Genomic DNA, 17494 nt, shown 5'->3' on the forward strand with positions numbered 1-17494 from the left:
GTCAAGGCTGTATATTGTCACCCTGCTTATTTAACTTATATGCAGAGAACATCATGAGAAATGCTGGGCTGGAAGAAGCACAAGCTGGAATCAAGATTGCCGGGAGAAATATCAATAACCTCAGATATGCAGATGACACCACCCTTATGGCAGAAAGTGAAGAGGAACTAAAAAGCCTCTTGATGAAAGTGAAAGAAGAGAGTGAAAAAGTTGGCTTAAAGCTCAACATTCAGAAAACGAAGATCATGGCATCTAGTCCCATTACTTCATGGGAAATAGATGGGGAAACAGTGGAAACAGTGTCAGACTTTAGTTTTTTGGGCTCCAAAATCACTGCAGATGGTGACTGCAGCCATGAAATTAAAAGACGCTTACTCCTTGGAAGGAAAGTTATGACCAACCTAGACAGCATAAAAGAGCAGAGACATTACTTTGCCAACAAAGGTCCATCTAGTCAAGGCTATGGTTTTTCCAGGGGTCATGTATGGATGTGAGAGCTGGACTGGGAAGAAAGCTGAGTGCTGAAGAATCGATGCTTTTGAACTGTGGTGTTGAAGAAGACTCTTGAAGAGTCCCTTGGACTGCAAGGAGATCCAACCAGTCCATTCTAAAGGAGATCAGTCCTGGGTGTTCATTGGCAGGACTGATGCTGAAGCTGAAACTCTAATACTTTGGCCATCTCATGTGAAGAGTTGACTCATTGGAAAAGACTCTGATGCTGAGAGGGGTTGGGGTCCGGAGGAGAAGGGGACGACTGAGGATGAGATGGCTGGACGGCATCACTGACTCGATGGACATGGGTTTGGGTGAACTCCGGGAGTTGGGGATGGACAGGGAGACCTGGCATGCTGCGATTCATGGGGTCGCAAAGAATTGGACACGACTGAGCGACTCAACTGAACTGGCCTCGTTTTTGCTGACTTCATCTCCAGTCTTTCTGCTCCTTGCACACCCAGGTCCAGCCACTTTGTCCGGACTTTTATCTCCAACCCGCCTCACCCTTCACACAACAGCAGCCACTGGTCCCCCTTGACTATTGATCACAAATCCTTCCACCTGCTTGTCGAAACATCTCCAGACACAAGTCCCTGGCCTCCTCTGGGGTCCTCCTCCTCCTCGTCCACAAGGCCCCAGCCCCAGTCTGGCCACATCTCCAGTCATCCACACAGCTCCAGCAACTCACTTTACGTCTCATTCCCCTTTGTCTACACAGCTCCATCTAGTGGTTACCGACCTGAGCTGCAATCCTCCTCATTCCTGATCACAGGGCTCTGGCCCCGTCCCTACAATCCTCTTCCTCCTTGTACAGAGAGCTCCAGCCACTGGTCCTCAACTTCCTTTCCAATCCTCCAGCTCTGTGTCCACACGGCTCCAGCCAACTGGTCTCTGACTTCCTGTCCAAACCTCTGCATCCCTGTCCACCCAAGATCCAGCCACTTGTCTTACGACGTCATGGCCAATTGTCCCTCCTCATCTACACAGCTGCGGCTCAAGCAGCCTGACCGTCTCTCCAGTCTTGTTCTTCTTTATCCACATGTCTCCCATCACTGGTTCCTGACATCTTCTCCAATCATCATCTTCCTCCCTGTCCACACAGCTGCAGCCACAGGTCCCAGACTGTTATCTCCAATTCACGTCTCAAATCTCCATGGAGCTCCCGCCACAAGGCCCTGACCTCCTGTTCCATCTTCCCTCCTTCTTGTGCACACAGCTTCAGCCACTGCTCCCTGACCTCACCTCCCATCCCCCTTCCTCCTGGTCCACCCTCTGGCTCCCTGACCTACATCTACAATCGCCCCTCCTCCTTTCCACAGTGTTCCAGCCAGTGGTCTCTGCTGCCTTCCCAACATTATCTCCTACCCCAGGGCCTTTGTACATGGTGCCCCCGCTCCCTGCCTCCAACCCAGTCCCTGACAGAACTGGACACTCCCTCATGTCACTCCAGGGTTTTCTGCATCATGACCTCATCAGAGCCTTCTCTACAATCTCACTCCTTTTATCTCTGTATGCCTTCACTGTTTTCCTTTTCTGATCGATTACATTATATGTGCAAACGTTTTCGGTAAAGAGCCAGACAGTGAATATTTTAGACTTCAGAGGCCACACAGCCACTACTCAACATCGCTTACAGTATAGTAAACGTGATACAATATGTAAAGACCATATGTAATACAATAGGTAGAGGTCGTATGTAAATGAATGAATTGACTGTCTTTAAATAAAACTTTATTGACAACAGCAGGTTGGGGGGCGGGTGTGGCCCGCGGGCCCGGTATTGTGTGTTTGTTTTTGTGCTGTGAAAACACAGTGCCTTCAGGGAAGGAATGACTATTTGCGTGTTGCTGCTGTATCTCCAAGGGCCTAGTTAGTTTCTGGAGTTGAACAAGGGCTGCTTTTTGGTTAACACAGCCCTTTACAACCTGCTGTTGAATTTATTACCTGATCACAGGAATTTGAAATCGGTACTCAGAGAAGGTATGGACCCTGCTGAAGGTGATATAGTTAAGCCCCTCGGGTTTCAACTGGGATAGAAGAGACATTATCAGTTGAGCTTCAAATGAAAGAGACTAGTAGCCACTAAGTTTTCTTGACACTGGATCTTATGACAGAGCAATAGCACGGAAGTCCTATGGAGAGACCTCCTTAGGACAGAAGCCTCTTCCACAAAAGGCTTCACACGCAGGCCCAAATGTCAGCATCGCGCCCAACACAAACGGTGCATGGTGCAGGGCCAGGCTGGGGGTGGACCCGAGGGCCACCACCTGCCTCCCGCCAGCATGTCCTCATCTGGGTTTCGGCCTCCCTACCTTTCTGACTGACAGGTCGTGGTCCAAGTCGCCGCCCGAGCCCTCCTCTGGGTCCTGCTGCTCTTGCAGGCCCTTCATCTTTATCAGCAGCTCCGCCTTGGGGGCCGACGTGCTGTAGTAGGCGGAGCTGGTGGCCAAGGGCGTGGCTGCCAGCACGCTGGTCTCCTCCCTCCTGGGGAACCAAACGGCAGAGTGTCCACATTAGCTCTGATCGTGTGCCCACAGACGCACCTGAAACCTGGGCTGGGACCTGCGAACCGAAGGGCTGATGAAAGGACATGAACCAGAAGAGAGGAAACAGCGGAAGCAGGGACAGAGTGGGCTTTGCTGGTGGTCCAGGGACTAGGCCTCTGCCTTCCAACGTAGGGGACAAGAGTTTGATCCCTTAGTCAGGAAGTGAAGACCCCACATGCTAGGGGGTGTGCCAAAAAAAATCAATCAACCAAGCAAACAAAAGTGTGGAAAGGGCAGGTGCTGAGGCCAGAACTAAAAAGTGAAGTCGCTCAGTCATGTCCGACTCTTAGCAACCCCACAGACTATAGCCCTGCAGGCTCCTCTGTCCATGGGATTCTCCAGGCCAGAATACTGGAGTGGGATGCCATTTCCTTCTCCAAGGGATCTTCCCAACCCAGGGATCCAACCCGGGTCTCCCACATTGCAGGTAGATGCTTTATAGTCTGAGCTACCAGGGAGGTCACCCAGAACTAGAACCCCCTGCCAAATGGTACCCAAAGCCCCACCTGTTGGGGAGAGTACAGATCATTTTCTCTGGAAGCCTGAGGTCTATGGGGAGCTGTCTGTTGCCATTGTAAGTGTGGCCACAGGCCCCAAGTTGACCGGACATCCTTCTACCAGCAGCCACATTTGCGGCCTCTGAGCCCCTGTCTGCTACATGACATTTGTGCTCCCGCCTACTGTCAATCAGTGATGCTCACCAAGACCACATGCACCAACAGGACAGATGTAAGCAGGTGCACCTTTGTGGGCAGGTGACTGAATACAAGAGGCCAGAGAGGGTCCTTCTTAGTCACTCAGTTGTGTCCCACTCTTGGCGACCCCCGGGGAGTGTAGCCCACCAGGCTCCTCTGTGTGATTCTCCAGGCCAGAATACTGGAGTGGGTGGCCATTCCCTTCTCCAGGGGACCTTCCCAACCAAAGATCCCCTGGAGTACTCTGAAATGATAATATCTCTGGTCATAACAACAAGCAAGAAATGTCACTGCCATCTGTGACTTCCAGCCTCCAAATGTGAATGTTAAGTGAATGCAGCTCAGTCATGTCCCACTCTTTGCGACCCCCTGGACTGTAGCCCGCCTGGCTCCTCTGTCCATGGGATTCTCCAGGCAAGAATCCTGGAGTGGGTGGCCATTCCCTTCTCCAGGGGATCTTCCCAACCCAGGGATCGAACCCAGGTCTCCCCCATTGCAAGTGGATTCTTTACCATCTAAGCCACCAGGGAAGCTCCTCCCCCGCCCTCTAGACAGAACGAATTACAGCAAATTCACCCCCTCAGCTAACATAACAGCAGAAGGCCTCTTTTGTAAACACATCTGCCGTAGCCTGAGCTTTCACTTCTCTGTAACAAGCCTCTGCCCCTCAGCACTAGTGACCTTTGGCATTGGACCAGTGTTTGTTGGGGTGGGGGTTGGGGGTCGTCCTGTGTCCCGTAGGTCGATGAGCACCATCCCTGACCTCCACTCTCCTAGGGGCGACAACTAGAAGCATCTCCCGACATTGCCAAGTATCCCAAGGGCAGACAACAGAGAAAAAGCCCCATGGGCATTGCTAGAAACGTGCCTTTTCCCATCTTTGCCCAACTGATGTCATGGTCCCCAGAATGGACCTTTAACTTGGGGAGGGTGTCAAAAAAAAAACACCCCAAAGTGCCAAGCACTTATGGAGAAATCTGTCACCAGAGAGCACATACGAGAACAGATAAAGAGATACATTCCTGGCCCCTCGCCCTGGAAGCCCAAGAGGTTAGAACCGCACACAGGAAAGGAGAGGAGCGTAAGTGGGGTGGGGTGGTCTACTCACCTCTCCTCCGCTGTCCTGGGCGAGGGCACCTTGGGCAGCAGCTTCCTCCGTTGCTGTGCGCCTTCCAGGAGGTGCTCATCTTTGGGAAAGATGCCCTCCATGAGGTCCATGGTGGTTCTCATCCTCACGCCAGGGTCCAGGATGTCCGCCAGCGACTTATCCCTGCCTGCGATCTCGCGGGCCAGCTCCTCCGACTTGAGGTCGGCGGCGGTCCTGTCTTTGGCCTTCACGTAGCTAAGCATGGGAGGAGAGGCCCGGCCTTCCTTGGCAGGGGGCCCTGGGGCGCCAGCGGGGGGCTGGGGCTCGGCACCCTGGCGGCTGTAGGGGCAGAAGCGCGAGTAGGACTGCTCGGACGTGCTGAGCGTCTTGATCTGGTCCCACTGGAGGCCCCGGGGCAGTGGAAGTGGCTCGGGGACACGGGCCAGTGCCTGGCGGCTCTCCTTCTCCGGCTGGCTCTCTGAATGCACTATTTTGATGGGCACCATCTTCACCGTGGTGTTGTTGTCCATCACCCGTTCGATTCTGCCAAGACAAGGGTCGTCTGCTGGAGACACGCCGTGGGCCCAGGCATGGCTCAACGATCAGAACTCAGATGAGCAAATCCACTGGTCCCATGTTGGGGGGCGGGGCAGCTTCCAGACAGGGAAGCTTAACTCAAAAGATGGGCCCATGCAGGTCACAGGTTCCAGGATTGGGGAGATGAGGTCTAGGAGTTCCTGTCCCCAGCCCCCCAACTTGGGTCTCTTGAGCCTCTTCTGCCTCAAGGTGCTCAACTTCAGAAGGAAAATTCCAGCATCACACCCAAGCAGGAAAGCACAGGCAAGACCCTTCTTCATTGCATTCTTTTCCCTCCACACATAGAAACCCTCCCCACCTACTAGTGACTTAGTGAAGTGAAAGTCACTCAGTCATGTCTGACTCTTTGCAAACCCATGGACTATACAGTCCATGGAATTCTCCAGGCCAGATCGGAGTGGGTAGCCTTTTCCTTCTCCAGGGGATCTTCCTAACCCAGGGATCAAACCCAGGTCTCCCACATTGCAGGTGCATTCTTTACCGTCTCAGCCACAATGGAAGCCCGAGAATACTGGAGTGAGTGAAAGTGAAAGTGCAAGTCGCTCAGGTGTATCCGACTCTTTGAGATCCTCGGGCCTACAGAGTCCATGGGATTCTCCAGGCCAGAACACTGGAGTGGGTAGCTCTCCAGGGGATCTTCCCAACCCAGGGATCAAACCCAGGTCTCCCACATTGCAGGCGGATTCTTTACGAGCTGAGCCACCAGGGAAGCCCTACTCAGCATGTATTTACATCTCCATCCCAACCCTCGTTTTATGGGGAAACTTGATTGGGGAAAAAAAAAAAAAACAACAACAAAGCAACAGAAACAAATCCTCTGCAGCCTGTGATACCCTTTCTGACAAAGCAGGTCTTCCAGGTCATTCCTGATCACAACTACCTCTCCTCTTGAAACCCATGCAGACTTCCACGTTCAGGAAGGTTGACGAGCTGCTCCCTCTACATGAGGACAAACCACACAGCAGACCAGACCTTACAGCCACCCGGGCGCATCCGTTCCTGCCGAGAAGCAGGAGCCGGGGGGGTGGAGGGCGCCACTGTCCAGGCTCCATCCGAGTGAGTCTGGACGGTTCTGCCCAGAGGGCCCGGTCCCCAGCAGCACCCAGTCCCGAAAGAGTCCTCACCCCGCATGCCACCATCTCACTCTCTCTCTAGTCGCTCAGTCGTGTCTGAGTCTCTGCGACCCTGTAGACTGTAGCCCTCCAGGCTCCTCTCTCCCTGGGATTCCTCCAGGCAAGAATACTGGAGTGGGTTGCCATGCCCTCCTCCAGGGGATCTTTTTGGCCCAGGGATGGAACCTGGGTTTTCTGCATTGCAGGTAGATTCTTTACTGACTATGAGGGAAGCCCCTGGCATGCCACCCTAGGTCTGATAAACCACACTGCCCACAGGCAGATTCTTGTAGCCTGAGATACCCAAGGTGACTCAGTGACCCTGAAGTGGTCCTCCCGGGTCCCTCCTCACAGACACACACTCCAAACCCACAAACAGGCTCCAGGAAAACTCCTGCCAATGCTTCTGTGAGCCGTCAAATTTCAGGCTCACGCCTGCTGCTGGGCAGGGTCCCCACCTTGTAGCAAACACACAAACCAACCTCAGAATGTCCAAGATTTCAAAGGAAGCTTCCTGCTTTTGGAACCGGAGTGGATGCATTTTTTTATTCCGAGCAAGTAACTACTCTCTAAAATTCCCCCCAGGGTGGGAAGCCTGCACTTTCCTGCTCTCTGCATCCCTGCCTTGGACTGGCACACAACAAGACTGCAGGACCCGCTTGCTGAATTCGAGAAGGCATGTCTCAGGACAAAGGAGCTGCTCTGTGCCCTGGCTGGCTCCCCAAGTAGAGGTAACTGGAAGGGGAGAGATACGGGATACAGAGGGAGATGAGGCAGCACTCAAGAAATCAGTCAGCAGGGACACAGAGAAAAGAAGAATGTCTGTGTCTGTGTGTGTTAGTCGCTCAGTCGTGTCCTCTGTCCATGGGATTCTCCAGGCAAGAATACTGGAGTGGGTTACATTTCCTTCTCCAGGGGGAATCTTCCCGATCTAGGGATCGAACCCACGTCTCCCGCACTGCAGGCAGATTCTTTACTGTCTGAGCCCCTAGGGGAGCCCCGAGCGTCTCTGAGCTCTGCACAAACACCAGGCAGCTCGCAGGCATTGCCCGATGTGTTTGACTCCCTGCGTAGTTGGTAGCTGATGACGGGCATGGAGCAGATCTCCATTCATGAGCCTGGCTCAAACTGCATGGTGGGTCTCAAAGGCATTCCACTCTCTCAGGCTGCCACCAACTTGTAACATCGGCCCTGGGGACGGGGACACTGAACTCGGTACATGGTTAAGCCACCTTTCTTGGTAGGGAACTCCTGAGTGGCATGGTTACCATCTGCCCCACCACTATGCTCCTTTGACCAGAACCCAGCCTTCTATGATGGCCAGTGCAGCAAAGGACGCTGGTTCAAGAAAACTTCTGTGGTCCCCAAAAATGACATACATGACGGAAGCCCAGGGGATGCATCAAGATGCCCCCACGCGGTACTGTCAAGAAGTACTGCCACTGCTTGTGGAAACTCCTCTCAGACTCTTGGAAAAAACAACAGTGAGAAAATAAACACTCTCTCGGGGCAAGAAAAAAAATGAAACCCTCCCTCCCCACCTCCTAAAGTCAACAGAGGTCAGGAGTACTGAGCAAACACTCAGCCACGTTCCTCAGAGGAGCCCACCACGTCCCAGACCAGGGCCCGAGAACCAAGAGGCCCGCGTCACCTCATCGACAACATTCCCACACACTCAACATTCCCTCCACTCAAACCACAGCATCATTTATCCTCCCTTTCAGAGCTCCTCAATGTGCCCAGTAAAAAGAATCTCTAAGTGCCAGCTGCACTCAGAATGACTGAGGGCAATGCTGACCCCTAGATGAAGCTGCACTTGCCGCTCCACCCCTGGGGGAGCTCAGGATGCTATCAGTTAACGTCCATGCGGTGCTGTCTTCAGGAGTAAAATAAAGTTCAGGGACCTCCCTGGTGGTTCAGTGGTAAAAGAATCCACCTGCCGATGCAGGAGACGTGAATTCGAACCCTGGTCCATGGAGATCACACATCCTTCGGAGAGATGAAGCTGGGACGCGGCAACTATTGAGCTCGAATTCCATGACAAGAGAAGCCCCTGCTCGCTGCTGCTAGAGAAAGCCCGCGTGACAGCAGGGAAGACCCAGCACCAGCAAAAAGGCAAGCATCTCAAACGGTAGAGTCAAGACTCTACAGCAGGGAGAGGCAGCAGAACTCTCCTGGGACGATGGAAAGAGCCAGACTCTGCGCTGCCCAGGGTGCTACGGTTAGCCCCACAGGGGGCAACTGAGCAACAGGTGTTAGTTCATTGTCAGTGACTTGTGACCTGCGGTGCTGGAGAAGACTCTTGAGAGTCCCTTAGACTGCAAGGAGATCCAACCAGTCCATCCTAAAGGAGATCAGTCCTGAAAATGCACTGGAAGGACTGATGAGGAAGCTGCAACGCCAAAACTTTCTGGCCACCTGATGCAAAGAGCTGACTCATTGGAAAAGACCCTGACGCTGGGAAAGATACAAGGTGGGAGGAGAAGGGGATGACAGAGGATGAGATGGTTGCATGGCATCGCCGACTCAGTGGGTATGAGTTTGAGTAAACCCCAGGAGTTGATGATGGAAAGGGAGGCCTGGTGTGCTGCAGTCCATGGGGTCTCAAAGAGTCAGACACGACTGAGCAAATGAACTGTGACCCTCATGCTGAACCTCCGGTCCTTAGGGGGCTAGAAAGTCAACAGCAAGTTAAAAATCCAAGTGACCACTGGAGGGGGTGGGAGGTTGTGGGGGTCCTCTCCCTGTTAGTCCCAGGTCCCAGCGTGGGGAGCGGGGTCAAGGCCACGGGGGTGGGGGTTGGGGGGCGACACAGGGGCACATGTTCACACCCAGGGAGGATGCACGGGACCCTCTCGCAGTTGCAGGGAGCCCTAAACAGGGCAAGAAGGTAGGGAGAGACACTACCTGGCGGCGTTCTCGTCCTGGGTGAGCAGCGGGGGCTTGTCCGTCAGCTTCTGCGGTGCGAACTGAGGCGACGGCGAGCGCGAAGTGTCCATGGTGGAGGTCTGCAGGGGCCGGAACGGGGCGGGGAGTGGCGCCTCCTGGCGGGGCGGGACCGTGAGCTCCTCCACGCGCCGCACGCTCTGCGTGTCCACCGCCTCCGAGGAGGCCACTGAGGTGCGGGGCCGGCCGGGCGCGCCCCCCGGCAGTGGCCGGAGCTCACGCTTGGGCGGCGGTGGCCTCTGTAGGGTGGGTCTCCGGGCCAGCGGGGCAGCACTCAGGGGCCGGGGCTCCTGACCCCGCGTGGGCGGCTCCAGAGGCGTGTGCGGGTACCGGTAATCACGAGGGAGGGTACCCGCCCGGCCGCGGGCCTCCAGGGACACCTCGGGCCCTTCCCGGGCGCCAGAGGGTTCAGAGGTTTGCCGGGGGTCCCGTGTTGCTCCTGGGCTCCTGGGCTCCGCACGCTGACCATCTGCTTGTCTAGGGGAAGCAAGGAAGAAAAGAAAGAGCCAAGGGTTCCAGGGAACCCTCTCCTCCCCGAACGCGACTTCCGTCAAGGGCATGCATAACCTCCCTTCAATGACTTTAAGGAATTAAATCCACCCATGTCTGCCCACTCCAATCCCCGCTGCAATTGCAAATGGGCAGACATCAGATGCAAACACACATTAGGCAGTACTCTGGCATGTCACACCAGAGGAGAAGGGGTACACACATGGCGCACACATCCATGGACACACACACTGCCATATGGGGGCAAAATACAATTCACACAAACATTAAGCAAAAAATGGGTGCGAAAATACTCAAACGGTGATATGGAGAAATACTCATTTCACATTGCAACAGTGTTTTTATGGGACTTATTTCAGGAAATTGCCATATACAAAGGGATAAAACCTTTTTGGGGGAGGGAGAAGGAAATGGCAAGTCACTCCAGTAGCCTTGCCTGGAAAATCCCATGGAAGGAGAAGCCTAGTATGCAGTCCATGGGGTTGCAAACAATCGGATACAACTGAGCAACTTCATTTTCACTTATACAACTTTTTAAGACAGCAGCAAATACATTAACAAAACCTTTTAAACCAGCAGCCTATGATTAAATATCAGAAAAACAAAGACTGCTTGTCTTGGAAGCTGCACCAAGGCATTCATCTTTTTCACACTCTTAGGCATTTGGCTCAGCAGGTAAAGAATCTGCCTGCAATGCAGAGGACAAAGGAGATTCCAGTAGGTAAAGAATCTGCTTGCAATGCAAGATACCCAGGTTCAATCCCTGGGTTGGAAAGATCCCCTGGAGAAGGCAATGGCAACCCACTCCAGTTTTCTTGCCTGCAGAATCCAACAGACAGAGGAGCCTGGTGGGCTACACAGTCCATGGAGTTGCAAAGAGTCAGACACAACTGAGTGACGAACACTTTCACTTTTCATCCATTTCCATATCCAGTTCTAGCTTTCCCTAACACATAGTTAACATGCATACAGGCACACACATACACACACACACCCTGGCAAAACACACAGGCATTCTGTACATGCATTATGAAAGTGAAGTCGCTCAGTCATTTCTGACTCGTTGTGACCCCCATGGACTGTAGCAAGCCAGGCCTCCCTGTGGATCACCAACTCCTGGAGCTTGCTCAAAGTCGTGTCCATTGAGTCAGGGATGCCATCCAACCAACTCATCCTCTGTCATCCCCTTCTCCTCCTGCCTTCAATCTTTCCCAGCATCAGGGTCTTTTCTAATGAATCAGCTCTTCACATCAGGTGGCCAAAGTATTGAAGCTTCAGCATCAGTCCTTCCAATGAATATTCAGGACTGATTTCCTTCAGGATAGACTGGCTGGATCTCCCTGCAGTCCAAGGGACTTCTCAAGAGTCTTCTCCAACTCCACAGTTCCAAAGCATCAATTCTTTGGTAGCCGTTCCCTTCTCCAGGGGATCTTCCCAACCCAGGGATAGAACCCGGGTCTCCCGCATTGCAGGCAGATGCTTGACCATCTGAGCCACCAGGGAAGCTGAAGCTTTATCATGTATATTGTACATGCATATATATATATCTAAGCCATAGTTAAAGCTCGTGGGTGTTACAATAACCAAACTCCCAACAAATGAGACAGCCATGCGTCTGCTGCTTTGTCCTGAAACACTCTTCTGGCCTGAGCCATCAAATGAGCCTCAGACGGACCGTTCTGTCCACGGGAAGAGCTGTCTTCTGTTGAGACGGCTGGTAGAGGAGACTCCACGACAGGGCAGTGATCAGCCAGCCAGCAGGCAGAGCACAAGTGCGAGAGGAGCTGTCACCTACTGCCTCAAGTGTGGGATGGGATAGTTCTGCACACATACCCAGCACCCGCTCAGTGCCCGAGAGGTGCGTCTGCTCTAGACCTTGCCATTGCAGCCAGCCCCACCCCATCCAGGCAGCTGCGCTGACAGCTGAGTTCCCTAGGCATGTTTCTCTTGCTGTGTCCTCAGGAGAAAGGTCCCTTCCGGGTTCCATGGCTGGTCTACAGGAGACCACGGACTTCCTCCTCCAATTCCCTCAGCGTCCCCTGTCATCTAGCTGGGGCCGGACTCTGCAACCGTCATGCTCGTGAGCCCAAAGACAGCAGCTCAAAGGGTTCAGTAACTGGTCGAGGACATCAGATCACCAGTCACCCCCCGGGACCCCACAAGTGGGCAGGTTTGTTCTCCACTTCCAGCTTAACTGACTTCCCTGGTGGCTCAGATGGGTAAAGAATTAATATGGGAGACCTGGGTTCGATCCCTGGGTCGGGAAGATCCCCTGGAAAAGACAACAGCAACCCACTCTAGTACACTTGCCTGGAGAAAATCCCATGGACAGAGGACCTTGATGGGCTACAGTCCACAGGGTCGCAAAGAGTTGGACATGACTAAGCAACTTCACTCACTTCCTGATTAATAAATATTAACCCAGCTTAGGAAATTTAGTTTAAAACAAACAAGTTAAAAAAAAAAAAAAGCCAGGTAATTCCCTGGTGGTCCAGTGGTTCAGACTCAGTGCTTTGACTGCGGAGGGCCTGGGTTCATTCCTGCTTGGGGACCCAAGATGCCACAAGCCACATGGGGAGGCCAGAGAAACCAACCAAAATAGGCATTATGTTGAGAAAAGAAACGTTCACATATTGAGCAGTCTGGGGAAGTCAGTCTGCTGAAATAAGAATTAACTTGAATGTTCTGCCAACTCAAACAGCCTAGGAAAGGTACCCTTGTTTATCAGCATTAAATACTAAAAGTAAAGGGCAGGCGGCAGTTGGAAGGCAAAGTCTTTCCTGGTGGGTTGGGGGTTAAGAATCCGCCCGCCTATGTCCGGGACATGGGTTCAATCCCCGGGGGGCCGGGAAGATTTCACCTGCCGTCGTGGGGCAATGAAGCTCGGGGGGCCACAACTACTCAGCCTGGGTTCCTCAACAAGAGAAGCCAAGTGTCACACCTAGAGAGTAGCGCCCCACTTCGCCGCAACTAGAGAAAGCCCATGCAATGACAGAGAGCCTGTGTAGCCAAAAATAAAGTCATTGATTTTTTAAAAAAAGTTATCCAAACAGCTTGAACGATGCAATGGATGGTTCAGAGGACAATACACAGTCCAGCAGGTGTTTGCATACAAAAGACGGAATGGCCTTTAGACAACAATCAGAGGAGGGTGACTCTTGGCTCAGATGTCCTGTCACCCACTATCACCTCTGGTCGGCCAGGGAAAAGCCAGCTTTGGGCCCGCCTCCCGTTGAAGCCATCGCGTCTCTTACAAGACAGTAAAACTTCATTCATGGCAACTCACACATACCGCTTCAGTGTTTCATTCCAAAGAGCTGAGCACTTGAACTTTTTTTTTCTTTTTTTCTTAGAACTCCTGAAATCTAGCATCTGAAGACCCGCTCGAAACTACTCGGTACCAATTTTTTTGTTTTTCTAAAAAAATGTTTTTTTGATGTGGACCATTTTCAAACTCTTTATTGAATTTGTTACAATACTGCTTCTGTTATTTATGTCCTGTGTTTTTGGTGACAAGGCATGTGGCATCTTAGCTGTATGACCAGGGATTGAACCCACACCCCCTACAGTGGAAGGCCAAGTCTTAACCACTAGACCATCAGGGAAGTTGATTAAATATTATTATTTAATAAATAGGTACCTGTTCAGAGCAGTTCTCCTGGGTTCCCTTACCCTACTGCTCTCTACCCGGGTGCCCTTTCCCAATAAAATCTCTTGCTTTGTCAGCACATGTGTCTCCTCGGACAATTCATTTCCGAGTGTTAGACAAGAACCCAGTTTCAGGCCCTGGAAGGGGTCGCAACAAATGGCCACTCTGGTGGGACTCTTCTTCGCTGAGACTGACATCCTGACCACTGGAGGAACTCAGGGGCCAGCTTGCCTGCCAATGGACCAGACCCAGCAGCCACAACTGGGACCCTTTTGTCCCTGGTCTCTTCCTGACGCGGACAATTGGCCAGAGTGTCCCGACCGGTAAGGAACAAGAGACTTTATTGACCTCTCTCCCGTTCCCTCTCTCTTTCCTCTCCTTAACCCTTCCTATCCTTCCCTGTTTTTCTAGTCCCCCGGTCCTGGATGCAGGAATCTGGTCGAAGGGCTCTCAACCTGAGCTGAGGATTGGAGACCAATCACCTCCTCTTGGTAGAGAACTCGAATTCTGGTTCTGGTCTGGTCTGATTTCTGGTAGGGCCGAGTTCTAGTCCTCTCTTCTCTGGAGGCCCAGGGAAAAGTCCCATAATGCTTGGGCATCTGTAGGTGGCAGGAGACATCTGTAAGTCCACCCCTTTCGCCCCCCCTCCCGCCTCCTCCCCCTTCTTTCAACCTGATTTCCTTTCCTCCCTTGAAATCTTTGATGTTAGTACTTGGAGTCTTGTATTTAAGGGCTTCCCTGGTGGTGCAGAGGTTAAAGCATCTGCATGCAATGTGGGAGACCTGGGTTCGATCCCTGGGTCGGGAAGATCCCCTGGAGAAGGAAATGGCAACCCACTCCAGTATTCTTGCCTGGAGAATCCCATGGATGGAGGAGCTTGGTGGGCTACAGTCCATGGGTCAAAAAGAGTCAGACACGACTAAGCAACTTCACTTTCACTTATTACTTAATAAATATCCACCACCTCGTTGAAACAGAGAATTAAAGTAGCTACAATTTATTGCTAATATCTAAGTGCCTTTGTCCATCTGGATTCACCTTTAAAAGATTAATTAAAAACGAGCTCTATTTGCTAAGTGCCTTGGGGCTTCCCAGGTGGCGCTAGCAGTCAAGAACCCACCTGTCAATGCAGGAGACATAAGAAACGCAGGTTCCATCCCTGGGTTGGGAAGATTCCCCTGGAGGAGGGAACGGCAACCCACTGCAGTATTCCTGCCAGGAGAATCCCACGGACAGAGGATCCTGGGGGTCCGTGGGGTCGCAAAGAGTCAGATGCAACCGAAGAGTCGGGGACAACTGAAGTGACTTACTGCACATTTGCAAACTGCCTTAGACAGGACGTGCTGTGGTCTCCCCAGAGAAGGCAGCGATTCCACCTGTGTGAGCAAAGCTCCTCTAAGAGGGATGTGAGATTAGTATATTTCCTGCCATATCCAGGAAACAAGGATGGCACAGCTATCAGGAATTCCAGCCTTCCAAATGCAAATGTCTGAGCCACTTCTGTCTCCTGAACCCCACTTCTCCAATTCTTGACGGTATCCTGAGGGAACATGGGTGATGATTTTAGACACGTGTATCTAAGCTCTCCTCAAACTTTTCTCCATCACAAAGCCAGGTCTGGGCGGACAGACAGAGGGGACCAGGGACGAAATGCCCGCCTGCAGGGGCATCCAGGGGAACACCCCAAGGCATCTGGAGGTCACACGTCTGTTGGGAAGCTCTGATTTATGGATCCCTTCTTCCCCAATTCCTTCTCACTCGCTTTTCTACCCACGTGGGATATGAAAGCAGTTTTCATCCTGGGCGTGGCGTTGTCTGTCCCCAGCTAGAATGAGGTACCCCCGGGTACCAAGTTGGCAGGGACCAACCTGAAGTCCTCCACCAGGACAGGCTTCCCGAACCCCGGCCCAGGGCCTTGGGCTGGAGTCTGCCGAGCCCTGGTCCAGAAGTCAAGGAAGATACTAATTTCTGCAACATACAAACACACGTAACCACTCGTTTTGAGAGGCACCCTGCAGGCGATGACGACAATGTTACGGGAGGGCTTTCATTTACGTGGGGGAGGGTCTGGGGAAGTTTTAAAAACAACGATTTTACTTTTCTGCCCCTCTCTGCTGCGCTGCTAAGTGAGCAATGGTCCCTTGAGAACCAAGTGCACCCCCACGGATTGTCATTTAAAGTCCTGATAGTCCCGGGGGGCGGGGGCAGGGGGGAGTAAATTCGCTGGTGGTCCAGGGGTTAGGATTCTGTGCTTTTACTGCTGCGGAAAGTGAAAGTTGCTCAGTCGTGTCTGACTCTGTGTGACCCCGTGGACTGTACAGGCCAGAATACTGGAGGGGGTAGCCTTTCCCTCCTCCAGGGGATCTTCCCAACCCAGGTCTCCCGAATTGCAGGTGGATTCTTTACCAGCTGAGCCACCAGGAAAGCCCTCAAAGATATGGCCGGGGGTTCAATTCCTGGGCTGAATTGAAACTCAGATCCTGCAAGTTATACAGCACTGTCAAAAAACCAAAAGCTACCATATGATCCAACAATCCCACTCTTGGGGATATGTCCAGAAAAGATGAAAACTCTAATTTGAAAAGATACATGGACTCCAATAGCAGCACCGTTTACAACAGCCAAGGCATAGAAGGAACCTAAATAAATGAATGGATAACAAAGATGTGCTACACACACACACACACACACACACACACAGAGTGGAATATTACTCAGTTCAGTTCAGTCACGTCCGACTCTTTGCGACCCCATGAATTGCATCACGCCAGGCCTCCCTGTCCATCACCATCTCCCGGAGTTCACTCAGACTCACGTCCATCGAGTCCGTGATGCCATCCAGCCATCTCATCCTCTGTCGTCCCCTTCTCCTCCTGCCCCCAATCCCTCCCAGCATCAGAGTCTTTTCCAATGAGTCAACTCTTCGCATGAGGTGGCCAAAGTACTGGAGCTTCAGCTTTAGCATCATTCCTTCCAAAGAAATCCCAGGGCTGATCTCCTTCAGAATGGACTGGTTGGATCTCCTTGCAGTCCAAGGGACTCTTCAAGAGTCTTCTCCAACACCACAGTTAAAAAGCATCAATTCTTCAGTGCTCAGCCTTCTTCACAGTCCAACTCTCACATCCATACATGACCACAGGAAAAACCATAGCCTTGACTAGACAGACCTTAGTCGGCAAAGTAATGTCTCTGCTTTTGAATATGCTACCTAGGTTGGTCATAACTTTTCTTCCAAGGAGTAAGCGTCTTTTAATTTCATGGCTGCAATCACCATCTGCAGTGATTTTGGAGCCCCCCAAAAATAAAGTCTGACACTGTTTCCATTGTTTCCCCATCTATTTCCCATGAAGTGATGAGACCGGATGCCATGATCTTCGTTTTCTGAATGTTGAGCTTTAAGCCAACTTTTTTGCTCTCCTCTTTCACTTTCATCAAGAGGCTTTTTAGCTCCTCTCCACTTTCTGCCATAAGGGTGGTGTCATCTGCATACCTGAGGTGATTGATAGTTCTCCCGGCAATCTTGATTCCAGCTTGTGTTTCTTCCAGTCCAGCGTTTCTCATGATGTACTCTGCATAGAAGTTAAATAAGCAGGGTGACAATATACAGCCTTGACGTACTCCTTTTCCTATTTGGAACCAGTCTGTTGTTTCATGTCCAGTTCTAACTGCTGCTTTTGGACCTGCATACAGATTTCTCAAGAGGCAGGTCAGGTGGTCTGGTATTCCCATCTCTTTCAGAATTTTCCACAGTTGATTGTGATCCACATAGTCAAAGGCTTTGGCATAGTCAATAAAGCAGAAATAGATGTTTTTCTGGAACTTTCTTGCTTTTTCCATGACCCAGCAGATGTTGGCAA

General features: G+C 52.0%; 1 protein-coding gene across 1 annotated transcript in view; it reads right to left on the reverse strand.

Annotated features, from left to right (window-relative positions):
• The window catches only part of SHROOM2 (shroom family member 2), a 147110-nt gene that overhangs the window by 10091 nt on the left and 119525 nt on the right, over positions 1–17494 (reverse strand). The window contains exons 6-8 of the mRNA XM_040266489.1: positions 9440–9955; positions 4845–5366; positions 2808–2979 (exon numbers count right to left, since the gene is read on the reverse strand). Of these exons, the coding sequence (XP_040122423.1) occupies positions 2808–2979; positions 4845–5366; positions 9440–9955 (1210 nt within the window). The remainder of the gene's footprint in view (positions 1–2807; positions 2980–4844; positions 5367–9439; positions 9956–17494) is intronic.

The sequence above is a fragment of the Oryx dammah genome, unplaced genomic scaffold (genome assembly GCF_014754425.2).
Source record: "Oryx dammah isolate SB20612 unplaced genomic scaffold, SCBI_Odam_1.1 HiC_scaffold_23, whole genome shotgun sequence".
Classification (NCBI taxonomy): Eukaryota; Metazoa; Chordata; class Mammalia; order Artiodactyla; family Bovidae; genus Oryx; species Oryx dammah.